Consider the following 15,350-nt stretch of genomic DNA (forward strand, 5'->3'; position numbering starts at 1 on the left):
CCCTTTTTTAGTGAGAGCAGTAATTGGAGCCACTAGTGTAGAATATCTCTTAATAAATTGTCTGTAATAATTGGCGAAACCCAAAAATCTTTGTATGGCCCACAGAGACAATTAAGGATAGCCTGAACCTTGGCTGGGACCTTTATGGGAAATAATAAACCCAAGGAAGTGAACCGAAGAGACTTCAAAGGTGCACTTCTCAATTTTTGCATACAAATGATTTTGCCTTAATCTAAGTAAGACCTCCTGAACATGAACACGATGATCAGAGAGACTATTAGAATAAATCAAAGTATCGTCAAGGTAAACTACTACAGAGCGACCTAAAAGATCACGGAATATATCATTTACCAGTTCTTGGAAGACAGGAGGAGCATTACATAACCCGAAGGGCATTACCAGATATCATAATGCCCATTGCCGGTATTAAAGGCTGTTTTCCACTCATCCCCTTCCCGGATTCGTATTAAATTATACGCACCTCTAAGGTCGAGCTTAGAGAAAATAGTGGCTCCCTTTACTCTATCAAAGAGCTCGGAAATCAAGGGAAGGTGGTAGGGGTGGTGGGAAGGTAATTTTGTTTAAACCCCTATAGTCAATACATGGCCTGAGACCCCCATCTTTCTTCTCCACAAAGAAGAAACCAGCTCCTGCTGGAGAGGTAGAGGGCCTTATAAAACCTCTCTATAGATTTTCCTTAATATATTCTTCCATAGCCTGGGTCTCAGGGAGAGATATGTTGTAAGTTCTACCTCTAGGAGGAGAGGAACCAGGAATTAAATCTATGGCACAATCGTAAGGTCTGTGTGGGGGCAGTGTTTCGGCTGCCTTTTTAGAAAAGACGTCCGCAAACGGGGAATAAGGAGAAGGTAGCCCCTGTTGCGGCCACAACTTGAACAGGCTTCATGCATAAGCTCTGACAGTCTGTTCCCCATTGAAGTATCCTGTTAGTTAGCCAATCAATTTTTAGTCGCCTTTTATGAGGAGGTGAGCAGGAACCTTGATGCTGGAATGGCAGTTGATGTCATCTACTTGGACTTTGCTAAAGCGTTTGATACAGTACCTCACAGAAGGTTAATGATCAAATTAAGGAATATTGGCCTAGAACATAATATTTGTAATTGGATAGAGAACTGGCTGAAGGATAGATTACAAAGAGTGGTTGTAAATGGAACATTTTCTAATTGGACCAGTGTGGTTAGTGGAGTACCGCAGGGGTCAGTCCTTGGGCCTTTGCTGTTTAACTTGTTTATTAATGACCTGGAGGTGGGCATAGACAGTACTGTTTCTATTTTTGCTGATGACACTAAATTGTGCAAAACTATAAGTTCCATGCAGGATGCTGCCGCTTTGCAGAGCGATTTGACAAAATTAGATAACTGGGCAGCAAACTGGAAAATGAGGTTCAATGTTGATAAGTGCAAAGTTATGCACTTTGGTAGAAATAATATAAACGCAAACTATCTACTGAATGGTAGTGTGTTGGGGGTATCCTTAATGGAGAAGGATCTAGGGGTTTTTGTTGATAACAAGTTGTCTAATGCCAGGCAGTGTCATTCTGTGGCTACTAAAGCAAATAAAGTGTTGTCTTGTATAAAAAAGGGCATTGACTCAAGGGATGAGAACATAATTTTGCCCCTTTATAGGTCCCTGGTAAGGCCTCACCTTGAGTATGCAGTGCAGTTTTGGGCTCCAGTCCTTAAGAGGGATATTAATGAGCTGGAGAAAGTGCAGAGACGTGCAACTAAACTGGTTAAGGGGATGGAAGATTTAAACTATGAGGTGAGACTGTCGAGGTTGGGGTGTCACGGTCAGTATCCCAAAACTCAGAACAGGCTCCAAGGGTCCGGTCTCGGCTCACGCTTCTGCCTATAACCGCCGCCTTTCACGTCGGGAGGAGCCCTTCGCTACTCGGATGCCGCCAGGTCTTATTGTGAGAGACCCAAGGAGAGCGTTCTGAGCAAGCACGGGAACCAATCGTATGACAGGTAGATGGGGAACACTTCAGAGTGGTCAGGGGAGGCCGGAGTCAGCAACGATCAAGCAGCGCAGTACAGAATCAGAATCCAAGAGAATAGTCAGACAGGCAGAGGTCGGTTCAGGCAGCAGACAAGGAGGGTCAAAAACAGGCAAAAGGTCAATACACGCAGCAGGCAAGAGAGGTCAGGAACAGGCAAGGTCAAGAACACAGCAGAACAGCAGGATAATCGCACCCAGGAAGTAACCAGAGGTAAAACCTACGTTGGGCAATAGTTTCCATTCAGTGAGCGCTTAAATATTTGAATTTTGGCGCCAAAATGACGTCATGCGCACGCCGGCGACAGACGCTAGTGCGCATGCGCGCGCATCAGGAGCGCGCATGTGCATAAACAGCAGAGCGAGGCATCAGCGGGCGTCCCCGCACCGGAGGAGGCGGCGGGCGTCCCCGTCGCCCCACTAGACCACCAGGTATTGTTACATTACCCCCCCTCCAGAGGGGGCCACCGGACCCCTGGGCTTATCAGGGAACCTGACGTGGAATTGTCGAACAAGACGATCTGCCCGAACATCAGAGGCTGGAACCCACGACCTCTCTTCGGGGCCATAACCTTTCCAATGTACCAGGTATTGTAGCCTACCCCTAGAGAGGCGGGAGTCCACTAACCTTTGTATCGCATACTCGGCCTGTCCCTCAACAGAAACGGGAGGAGGAGGAGACCTCTGCCGAACCACTCTAGCAGGTTTTAATAAAGAGACATGGAAGGAATTAGAAATTTTGAGTTCAGGAGGGAGCTCTAATCGGACCGTATTGGGGTTAATAACTTCAGATACACAAAAGGGACCAATATATTTGGGTGCGAATTTAGAAGAAGAAACCTTCAGAGGGACATTTCTGGAAGAAAGCCAAACTTTATCACCAACCTGATATTCTGGCGATGCTTTATGATGTTTATCGAAGGCTTTCTTTTGAATAGCTACTGCGGTGGATAATGACTCTTGGACTCTTTGCCAAATGCTGGAGAACTGATTGACCAAGGAATCCACCGCAGGCACATCAGAAGATGTGGTTGAGAAAGAGAACACTCTGGGATGATACCCAAAGACCACAAAAAATGGAGACTCTCCAGTGGATGAGTGAGTAGAATTATTGAATGCGAACTCCGCCCAAGGAAGAAACTCAGCCCAAAGGGATTGGTTACTGGAGATATAACACCTGAGGTACTGCTCCAGAGACTGATTTGTCCTTTCCGTCTGTCCATTGGTCTGTGGATGATAAGCAGAAGAGAAGGACAAATCTGTACCCATCAGAGAACAGAAGGCCCGCCAAAATTTTGAAACAAATTGAACTCCTCTATCAGAGACAATGTTCTGTGGGGCACCATGGAGCCTAAAAATATCAGTCAGAAAACGTTCTGCAAGAGATTTTGCAGATGGGAGGGCGGGGAGGGGAATAAAATGAGACATTTTACTAAAGCGGTCCACAACCACCCATATGATAGAATTCCCCTTGGAAGGAGGCAAGTCTACAATGAAGTCCATGGAAATGTGAGTCCACGGCCTTTCGGGAATTGGCAGAGATTGTAGCAGACCCTGGGGCAAAGACCTGGAGGGTTTAGAGCGTTGACAAATTGGACAGGTGTCAACATTATGCATGCGCATAAACAGCAGAGCGAGGCGCGCGTGCGCGCCTAGAAGCCATCGGCGGGCGTCCCCGCACCGGAGGAGGCGGCGGGCGTCCCCGTCGCCCCACTAGACCACCAGGTATTGTTACATGGGGTTGTTTTCTCTGGAAAAGAGGCGCTTGCGAGGGGACATGATTACTCTGTACAAGTACATTAGAGGGGATTATAGGCAGTTGGGGGATGTTCTTTTTTCCCATAAAAACAATCAACGCACCAGAGGTCACCCCTTTAGATTAGAGGAAAGGAGCTTCCATTTGAAGCAGCGTAGGTGGTTTTTCACGGTGAGGGCAGTGAGGTTATGGAATGCCCTTCCTAGTGATGTGGTAATGGCAGATTCTGTTAATGCCTTTAAGAGGGGCCTGGATGAGTTCTTGATCAATCAGAATATCCAAGGCTATTGTGATACTAATATCTACAGTTAGTACTAGTGGTTGTATTTATAGTTTATGTATGTGAGTGTATAGATTGGTAGGTGTGGGTTAGGTGTGCTGGGTTTACTTGGATGGGTTGAACTTGATGGACACTGGTCTTTTTTTCAACCCTATGTAACTATGTAACTAAATTTGGGGACTGTGCTTTCGCAGCCAAGGGAGACCTAAGATCACGAGGTATGCGGGCAATCTATGATTAAAAAGGAAATTTGTTCCACATGGAGAGAACTTATAGACATGGAACAACTTACAGACTTGAAAGATATAACCCCGCGACCTAGGGAAGTACCATCAATAGCAATTAACTTGACAGAAGGGACTAAAGGAACTGTGGGTATTGCATGTCTGCGGGCAAAGTTAGCATCTAAAAAGTTCCCTTCCGCCCCGGAATCAATGAAAGCCAGGCTCTCCACAGTACTCGTATCCCATCCCAAAAGAACCGGAATCATGACTTTAGAAGAACTTTGTTGGGGAGTAGAAATGACATTGCCCAAGCAGAACTCCCCAGATCTGCTTAGGCTCTGTCGTTTTTCGGCCTTTTAGGACAAGTGCTACGAAAATGATCTCTATCCCCACAGTACAAACACAACCCATTAGCCCGTCTACGACCCTTTTCCTCAGCAGATAACTGGGTAGAACCCAGCTGCATGGGTTCATCTGAGGGCCTAGAGGAAGTCTGCTCAGGTTTAGATAAACACTCTGGAGGAAAGGTTTGTGGAGCCGCTGCAGGAAGTCTCTCCTGGCATCTCTCCCTGTGCCTCCTATCAATCTGAATGGCAAGGTGCATCAGGGAGTCTAAGGAGGATGACGTGGGAAAATTAATCAGGCTGTCTTTCACAGCGTCAGATAGGCCCACTCTAAACTGACTTCGTAAGGCAGTATCATTCCACCGTGTCTCTACCACCCATCGGCGGAATTCAGTACAATAATCCTCGACCCGTCATTTACCTTGCCTGAGGTTACGAATAGCAGAGTCAGCAGAGGCAGAACGATCAGGATCGTCATAGATTATCGCCATGGCCTTAAAAAAGGAATCAAGGGATGAATGGGCTGTGTCAGAGGGAGGTAAAGTAAATGCCCATAGCTGAGGATCATGACAAAATTAACTTTTAGCTCCTCGGTAGGAAAAGAACGAGGGAGGAAGCTAAAATACAATTTACATGCTTCCTGGAAGGCAAAAAATTCACTGCACACCCCCAAAAACTTTTCAGGGAAAGGAACCTTAGGCTCCACTACATACATTCCCGGAGCAGTGTGAGGAGAACTGCCTCCTGGGAGAGAAGCAGAAGTAGGAGCGCATCCAACCTTACAGATAGTCTCTGGAGCCATTGGATAATCTGGTCTTGCTGGGCTTCTTGTTCCCCAAGACGCTGGAGGAGATTTGCCCGGATAGCCTCAGAGGAGGGAGGTGACGCAGCAGCCCCTTCAGCATCCATGTATTTGGGCCCAACGTAATGTCACGATCGGTATCCCAGAACTCAGAACAGACTCCAAGGGTCCGGTCTCGGCTCACGCTTCTGCCTATAACAGCCGCCTTTCACGTCGGGAGGAGCCCTTCGCTACTCGGATGCCGCCAGGTCTTATTATACTTAAATCGGATAGTATATTTCCTGAAGGCAGAGAAGTTGTTGTTCAGGAAGGCAAAGAAGACATGTCTACCGTAGGGATGTTATACTGATAAGTGAAAGTTATCATTGTGAGATGACACTTCTCCTATCGTATAAACAAGTGTATTGGTATTCTGAAGCTTTATTCTTAACAGTATGTTACAAATTTGCTAGAAGAATACTGACACTATTTACTGACACTATTTAGAAATCCAAAGTATGTAATTTCTTGATCCACTATCCTGGGGATGACACATTCTTTTCCTAAATGTCTGATTATTATTATTGGCGCTACAGTGGCCTAACTAAGGTGGCACTGTCCCTATTGACTTGGGCAGTCTGTTGTAGAGCCAAATATGGAGCATATTTTTGAAGAATATCTGTTGCTTGGGATGAATATCCCCATGACTTTCTACCAACGCCATAGTGGGTCTGTAATCTCAGAGCTGGCTAATTGATTGTTCAAAATTACACATGATCCATCATGTGACATAATTGCACCCTAAACCACTCTCCTAAATCCTAAACATATTTTTTAAATTAATGTAGAATCTTTAGACTAGTTATTGCAGAGTTCTCATTGTTATCCCTTAATCAGCAGTGCTGGATTTGCACAGGAAGCTACCTTTGGTGGTAAACCTACAAGGCTGGCAAAAAGATGATCTTAGGAAAAGTTACTTGGGCATTCATGGAACACATATAAGGGTTCACTTATTAATGAAATCTGCCAATAACAACCAATAAGCAATTAGCTAATACAAGTTAGAAAATGGAAGCAATAAAATAATTTGACTGCTATTGGAAACTGCAGTTTCGCACCAATGTTTGTAAATCATCCCCATTGGAAAGCTAAACTTCTGTGTTTAACGCTAGATAGTTTATAGAGCAGGGAAGTGCAGTAGCTTTCTCTGCACTGGGAACTACATTTCTCCCACAGTCACAGCAAGTAATGACCAGAAATGGAGAAAAGCAGGGGAACTAGGGTCTGCTGCTATAGCCAAAAATTACCTCTGTACCATTACATCTCCAAAGTACCTCCATGTCCTTTAAACATTCTAAGATATAAACAGGACATAAGGTATTTCCTTTTCTTACAAACTGTAAGAAACTGGCCAAAATGAAGAGCAGGTGGCACTGTTGTTTCAAATTTATTATATAAGCAGCATTAAAAACTGCTTAAATCTTGAAAACTAGAACAAAAATACAGTATGCATGCAAATTGCAAAATTCCAAAAACTTTCCTTTAAAGCCGCGTGACTTGTAAATCACAATTCAGCTGAAAGTGGCTATTTTCTACTGATTTTGATTCTGCTCATATTTGAATTTACAATTTATGGTTTAGGATGGAATTCTACCAAATCATTTCTATATTCCAGAAATTATAGATTTGGTGCATCTGTAATATAGATGCTCATTAACTCTTGTCTAAACCAAGCATTCAGTGTAGCATTAAAAGATATATATTGATGAATTGCCCCCAAAAGAACGAAAGAACTCCAGGATAACCAATGTGGTAATCCAGTCTACCCATTCAAAGAAACAGCTGTTCTATGCTGCACAGATGTCTGTGAAAATCTCACCCACAGTTTAATGGCAAGTGTGTGAAAAAAGAGGGCTCACGTATACACAATTACACAACTGCACTTGTGGACATAAATGAGCCCCCAAATCTATTAACAGATATAAATGCTGGAATTGAGTTTTCTTTTTACTTAATATGTACCTGTTGTATATCTTCAGATAAACAACTGCTCCACTGAATTCTTAATTGGTGACTTTGTATTTCTAAACTTACACGAAGGAGTATCTGTGAAAATTAAAGCAAACAATAAAGAAACTGAAAATATTAAATGGACAACATTCTATCCTGAAGGTAAATACTGATGACAAAAATATACATAGTGACAAATATACCTAAATGAAATACAGCTGCTGTCATTGCTGTACCATACCACAACTCTGCTGGTAGTAAACTGATTAAAACTAATTGCTGCATTCTTCATATTAGCCTGGATTCGCCCGACATCACCAAGTGAGTGGATCTTAACGTGTATGGCCACCTTTAGGCTGATGCCACAGAGGGCTAATCTCAGCCTGCGAAAAAATCAATCCCTGCACTGTCTTCTTTGTCTGCATCTGGAAACATGAGGGTTGATTCACTAAAGTGCGTTAAAACGTGCGCTATTTATAGCATGCGTTGAAAATGTTATCGCGTATAATTTTTTGCGTTTTAACGCACAATTCACTAAAAGTAGATTTGCGTTAATTTAGACACGATGCTGTTTGCGTTATTTAAGTCGCAAAGACTATTTTCGTGCGGTATTAGACGCAACGCGCGGTAACTAACGTGTGCGCGCTACTTTTCGTGTGCGCGCTAATTAACGCACGCTAATTGACACATGCGGTAGCACATAACTAGCGCCATTTTGTGCATTTGAAAACTAAGGCCTGGAGGGACATAGCAGACCATGTTAACAGTGTTGGGGTCTGTCTGCGCACTGTCCAACACTGCAAGAAGCGCCACCAGGTCATTAAGAGGGTCCTGAAGAAAAAGCTGGCAGAGGACTCCAGATACAGGTAAGTATCTTACATTCATCTTTCTATTTAACACTTGCTCATCTGCTTTTCTACTCATCTGGCTTTTCCTTTTGGCTTACTGTCTTTCCATCCTTTTTGGCTTCTTTTCTACTTACTTTACTTGTATGTAATGTATGTATGGCACACCTATTATTATGTGCGCAACTTATGTCCTCAAAGCTGTGGAGTACAACAACAAATTAGGCCAGTAAATAGGGGGGGTCATTTAAGAATTATTTTCCAAAATACTTAATGCCCTGTACTCTCCTTTATCAAGGAGGATTATTGTTTAAGCATTGTTTAATACAGAGTATAAGGGAGAGCCCTGGGAGTTAGTGAGGCCACTTAGCAGCAACTTGCAGCATTTCAGTATGGTTTTTGTGACAGAGCATGCCTTAGTATTGTTACACTTGAAAGTAAAGGGAATTGATTGGGGCAACAATGAGTAACAAAAAGTGACTGCATTGGTATGGCTTGCTTATTGGAGACAACACAATAAAACCATTTGTATATTTTATTTAGATCTGGAACTGGAGGTGGCCCTGCAAAGAAAGTGTATTTTACAATATAAGAGGAGCTGCTTCTGCCTTTTCTACACACAGAGAGTGTGAGCGGACAGGAATGTTGGCCAAGGTAGGTGTAATGACATTATACAAGTGTATTAACTCTTGCAGAGAAGCTTAATATTAATGTAAAACAATGTTTTCTCCAACAGATTCATCCTTACCACAACCTGGCACGAGCAGACGCAGACAATTGTCATCTGCTCCGATTCCAGGTATTTTTGTTACCAAATTTGGTTGGACCTGTGTTTTGTGTTAGGCTTGTGCAGTGGCATAATAGTGGATTGTGTCTGTGTATATTGCAGGTGTTTCAATTCCAGAAGTGCAGTGTATTGCTAATAAGATAGGTGTGTTATTGGACAAGTGTGTCTTCCTGGGTTAGGTGCAGTCAGTTCATCTTGTACTTTTGGACAGTCAATCTTTTCAACTTGATTTTACCTTTTTGCCTCATTTGGAATGAATCAATGTCCACAAATAGTTTTTGCTAAATAAACTTGGTCAAGTTTTCCAAAAAATGACCATTCATGGAATCATTATTGTCCATGAAGTTTGTCTGGCATCATGAACATAATATCAAAAAATTAAATAAAGTATTTTCCAAAAGGTGGACGCTCCTCGTCTGTGCTCCACTCCCCACGGTGTGATCCTGAAATTGAAGGGAATAGGTTTAGTGGGGAGACAAGTGAGAGAGGGTCACATGTATGTGGCAGCGATGTGGCCTTGTTCTCAGATGAGGAGCCGGCCAACATTCCCCAGCAGCAGCAGGAGGTCCTAACCCAGGCCATAAGAGATAATGTGGCCCCCCGGGAACCTGAGAAAGATAGGTTCCACATATCCCTAACAAGGCATCATAAAGCCTTAATAAAACTATTGGACACCATGCATGTCGACTTGTGTGTGGCCACTAACGCCTACAATGCCAGTCAGGCACGGCAAGCTTCACGAGTCGGCCATGTTAAGCCTACAACAGGCCAGTGAGACACGGAAAGCACAACACGAGGCTGCCATGTTAAGCCTGCAAGAGGAGCGGTTAGAACTGAAAATGCAAAAACTTGCATTGTTGGCTAGCCAAAATTTGCTCCTAGAGCAACAAATTGCCTTACAAGAAAAGGCACAAAAGGCAACTGAGCCAACATGCTCTACCAGTAGAGCTAGTGGTGAGAGCACAGCTACCGCTCCTGCAGCTTCGGAAAAGGAAATAAATCTGCCACATTAGGGATCTGTGGAACCTATCTTTTCTTAGGCCTATGTTTTTTGTAAATCTTTCTTTCTGTTTTTTCTATTTGTGTTGCGGGTGGGGGGAATCACCTGCTCAAACCATTTCTTTTGGAATTGGGTTCCCTGTAAATAAACCTTTTTTTGGATAAGTTGTTTGGTATTTCTTGTGTATGGGATTAAAGATTGTAGGTACTTACAGGAAAAGTAATTGTTAATGATTTGTCCCCAGACTTCATTCCCTCTGGCATCCGCACCTCGGACAGGATCTTGTGTATGTATGGGGTCCTCCAGGTAATCGGCCACATCACCTGGTAAGCCATGCCGGTTTGCCAGATGCAGTACAGCACACGCAGCAACAATGTTGGAAACTTTAGTGGGGCTGTACATAAGGCTGCCTCCTGATTTATCCAGGCAGCGGATCTGGCTTCTAAGGACCCCAAATGTCCGCTCAATCACAGACCGCGCTCTCCCATGTACTTCGTTAAAAGCACACTTGGCCCGTGAACGCGTCCTGTGAATGGGTGTGATGAGCCACCTAGAGCACGGGTAGCCAGCATCTTGTTCCGATGTTGGGGGAACGAGATGAAATTCCCGGACACCAAGTGTATGGCGTCCAGGACCTGGCCAAGGCACCATGAAAAGGTGGGCTGTGACATCCCCCCATAAACCTCCCCAACCCTCTGGAAACTTCCAGTGGCCAAAAAGTGCAGGGAGCACAGCAGTTTTACCATTCCGGGGACAGCACAGCTTCTGCAAGTCAGTGGCTGCAGGGAAGGCTCAAGCAGCTCATACAGGCTGGATATCGCTGCCCTATTGAGCCTGTATCGCCTGACCACTTCATCCTCGCTTAAGCACTCTAAAGTGGCCCTTTCGCAAAAAAAGCGAGGCCGCATCACTCTGGAAGGCTGGCGGACTTGCTGTTTCTCCTCCATATCGATCAAAAACCCCATTGCAAAATCCATTTTTGTTTTTAAACACTCAAAAGTGAAAAATGTGCTCTGCCCAATGCCTCCCCCAATTAGGCGCTAAAATACGTACACATTTGCGCGCTAATGAACGAATTTAACGCTTTAGGTGTTTTTGTGAATCATGCGTTAGTATTCTTTTCATTCGCTAATTACCGCGTTGCGTTAAAATTAACGCATACGGTTGCGCGTAAATTAACACACGCGATATGTGACTTAACGCACGTGGTAATACTTTAGCGAATCACGCATTTTTTTCGCGCCAATTTTAACGCAAAAAAGTGTGCAATAAAAATTAGCGCACTTTAGTGAATCAACCCTATTGCGTTTGGCTTGGTGCAGGCACACCAGGAAGATACTGGCGCTGAAATATGAGAGTTTGTGTGCCTGCACCCAGACGCTAGTCCTCTGTTTTTCCGCAGGTTGATATCATACCCGTGTGGCATCAGCGTAAGGCTCTTGGGGTTGCTCGTAACCGCTTGTGATTGCAGTTATATGCTGAAATTCACTTTTTGTGCCAGCACCCAGGCTTACACAATGACAACAAAAAGCTTTTTGAAGGGTAGGGGTGGATTGTAAGCCTGCGTTTATCCGCTGGTCGAGAATACGCCCTGTGTGGCGGGAGCCATATTATTATATTTATAGCCTTATTATTATATGTGCAAGTTATATGTGACAGAAGTCTCTTCTGGCCCACGTCAGAGAGCTTGGACCCTTTCTGCAGCTGGCCTTATAATAATTATCTTGTGTGTTTTACTGGCTCTTTATTATGTGTTCTTGGGTTTTTGGTTATCTTACTAATATTCAGTTATTTGCAAGCTAATATTTGTATATATTCACTTAGGAGAAAACCAAACATCTGCTGAAAATGTTGGCTGCATTGTGCATGGCACTGTTGTGAACTGCTTGTGGGATTTTGGCAAAAAAGCTCCCAAAGACACAATTTATTCATTGTGGCTCTAGTAAGTGTCACATATATATAAATAAATGTACACGCACATTTTTGGATATGCATATATATATATTTATATTATGGCTAGATTTTCTATCATATATATTACATAATATAAACATATACAAATATATATATTTATATCTTTTAATGAGATTCCTTGTCCTCGTAGCCAATCACATACATGGGAGGAATGTCAAGACTATAAGACTGATTTAGCAGCAAGACAAATGCACTGCTCTTTTAAGGTTTTACGGATTCAATATAAATTACCAGCATATTTATTTGTGGAAGGATCAAGCAACACAACATCAATTCTTTTTTATGATCAGTGGATCACTTTGTCTGAAAACGGTAAATATAAATAATGTGATGTTAAAAAATAATTGTGAAATATTCTCTGAATTCTCTTTTATATAAAAATTCCTTCTTGATAATCTATTATAAATAAGTAAATAATTAAGTCTGAAGCATTTTTTTCTGTAAACATGTTAGATCACATAGATGCTTAAGTCCTGGAAGGCACAAGGATATTAAGTTTAGTTGCTGGAAGTCTAGTTTTTACTAGATGAGTGATTTGGGAACAAGTGGATTTACTTAGCACAAGAAACAGAACTGGAACTAGGGGTGGGCAGAAGAGCGACCTGCCTAGGGTGCAACAATGATGGGGCACTAGGCAGGTACCTCTCCTGCCTACCCCTAGTCCGCCCTACCTTGCCCCTGCCGCCAGGGCCGGATTTACAAATTTGCCACCCCGAGGCCGCCCCCGGTCGCACAGCGGGGGGGGGGGGGGTGCGCTGGGTGCAAGCGCGCATGCGCCATAGGCCAAACTTGCATACGGAGCAGCGGGGAGAAGTCCCCATTGCTCCGTATGGGAACACAAAGTTTTAGATCTTTGTGCGGCGGGGCGGCATGCCACCCCCAGGTTTCTGCCGCCCTAGGCCACAAATCCGGGCCAGATAAAACAAAGAAGGTTTCTCCGGCCGGGTTCCCTAGAGTGCCCAGACAGCTTGGCCTGCCCCTGATGGGAAACCTTCTTTGCTTTATCTGATAAGGTGCTGCACTTATTTTTTATATATCTTCCTATTGTCTTGTGGGAAATATTCAAAGATTGTTGCAGAGCTTTCCGCTGCTTTTATAAAAGTGTTTATCACTTATTGCAAACTCTACTTTGTCTTTTTTTCCATAATCTCCCTTTTACCTGCTAACATTTTCTGGCCATTCTTATGTATATGGCAGTGCTGTCCAACTGGCAGCCCACGGGCCGCATGTGGCCCACGACCCCCTCTGTGTGGCCCCCCACCTGTCTGGCTGCTTTGATGGCATACCTTTTGTAGTGTTTCTGACTGTGGAGTTTAACTATTGACAAAGACACAGGACACACTCTTGCTGTTAGGGATCTGTATTACTCCCAGGCTGCACATTTTAAGATGGCTACTGAACCTACCCTCACCAACAAGTTAGATTCTTTAATGCATCAAGCATTATCATGTTATAGCGACATCTAGTGTGCACCACATTATGTTACACCTTTGTGTAGGCTTTAAATGGTATCAATTCTGGGATTAACTGGCCCCCTGCATGGTTGACACCTCACATCTAGGCTGCAATACCCCTGTATTGTTTAAAAATTTAATCCCCTGTGTTGTTCACACCTTATGCATACATTGTTCACTCCCTGCAGTGTTCATACCTCAGGCTCAGGCTGTAATCACCCCCATTGTTCACCTGTTCACACCTCAGACTGTAGGAGCAGCAGAAACCCACAAATAAACCCTGCACACTACAAAAACAACATATACTGAGGTGGTACTGCAATTAAAAAGTTTTTTCAATATATAGTTATTATGAAGACTGTAGGAGCAGTGCCAGCATTGTCTCACTGTATACTGCCTTTGTGTGCCATACACACAGGCAGCATAGGGCAGGCAGAGTATGGCACACACAGGCAGGGTAGGGCAGGCAGAGTATGGTACACACAAGCAGATAGGGAAGGCAGGGTATGGCACACACAGGCAGGGTATGGAAGGCAGAGTATGGCACACACAGGCAAGGTAGGGAAGGCAGAGTATGGCACACACAGGCAGGGTAGGGAAGGCAGAATATGGCACACATAGGCAGCATAGGGCAGGCAGAGTACGGCACACACGCAGGCAGCATAGGGCAGGCAGAGCATGGCACACACAGGCAGCATAGGGCAGGCTGAGTATGGCACACACAGGCAGGGTAGGGCAGGGAGAGTATGGCACATACAGGCAGGGTAGGGAAGGCAGAGTATTGCACACACAGGCAGGGTAGGGCAGGCAGAGTATGGCACACACAGGCAGGGTAGGGAAGGCAGACTATGGCACACACAGGCAGGGTAGGGCAGGCAGAGTACGGCACACACAAGCAGGGTAGGGAAGGCTGAGTATGGCAGGTTTTTGCTGTACTACCACCATTAATATGGGTAAGGTCATGTTATAACATGGGTTTGGTTTCAAGTGGGTGTGGTTTAACAAAGGGGAGTGGTCAAAAGTGGCTTCCATTATCGGCCCTCCACCATGTACGCCGGAAAAATTCCGGCCCTCGGTACCACAGAAGTTGGACAGCACTGGTAAATGGCATACTTGCAGCAGCGATCATCAGATCGTCTCCCATTAATAAAAATTGTTCAGCAGCTCTCCAGTTATGAGTTTCAGCAGCTATATGGTTGCTAGGGTCCATATTACCTTAGTAACCAGGATGTGGTTTAAATGAGAGACTGGTTTATGAATAGGAAAGGCTCTGAATAGAAAAATAAGTTGTAAAAAGTAACAATAACAATAACATTGTAGCCTCACAGAGCAATAGTTTTTTGGCTGCTGGGGTCCCCCATATAAAAGCTGTAAAGAGTCAGAAGAAGGAGGCGCATAAATTGAAAACTATAAAAGATAAGTAATAAAGACCAAATGAAGAGTTGTTGAGAACTGTCCATTCTATAAAATACTAAAAGTTAACTTAAAGGTGAACCACCCCCTTAAGTGCTATTACAAGCTCCTACACATATTTTTCTCTTCTACCAATATGCCAGTTCTTTCCTGCTTTGGTGCATTGTACATGTTCTGTCCTCACCACGTGTTACCCTGAGGTAGTGTGTAGCTTGGCATACAGCTAAACCTTCCCACACTCCAATAAAGAGACAAAGGGTTAAATCTGTAGAACTTTACTGGGTGATTGTGGAAATAAGTGGTAAAACTGTAATACAAATGAAATAAAGCACAATGAGTATATGGGAAATACACCAACACAAAAACAACTGCAACATACACATCATTTCTGGATCTGATGATATGCCACAGTGTCACTGAGGAGCTGGCAGCTTTTTAATAGTGGCTCAGTCCAGTTTTTATGACC

General features: G+C 43.9%; 1 protein-coding gene across 2 annotated transcripts in view; it reads left to right on the forward strand.

Moving 5' to 3' along the window:
- The window catches only part of LOC101731565 (granulocyte-macrophage colony-stimulating factor receptor subunit alpha), a 66,337-nt gene that overhangs the window by 28,764 nt on the left and 22,223 nt on the right, over positions 1-15,350 (forward strand). For both annotated transcript variants that reach the window (XM_018091468.2, XM_018091467.2), the window contains exons 4-6: positions 7,441-7,573; positions 11,868-11,985; positions 12,148-12,329. In XM_018091468.2, the coding sequence (XP_017946957.2) occupies positions 7,441-7,573; positions 11,868-11,985; positions 12,148-12,329 (433 nt within the window). The remainder of the gene's footprint in view (positions 1-7,440; positions 7,574-11,867; positions 11,986-12,147; positions 12,330-15,350) is intronic.

The sequence above is a fragment of the Xenopus tropicalis genome, chromosome 2, assembly GCF_000004195.4.
Source record: "Xenopus tropicalis strain Nigerian chromosome 2, UCB_Xtro_10.0, whole genome shotgun sequence".
Taxonomy (NCBI): Eukaryota; Metazoa; Chordata; class Amphibia; order Anura; family Pipidae; genus Xenopus; species Xenopus tropicalis.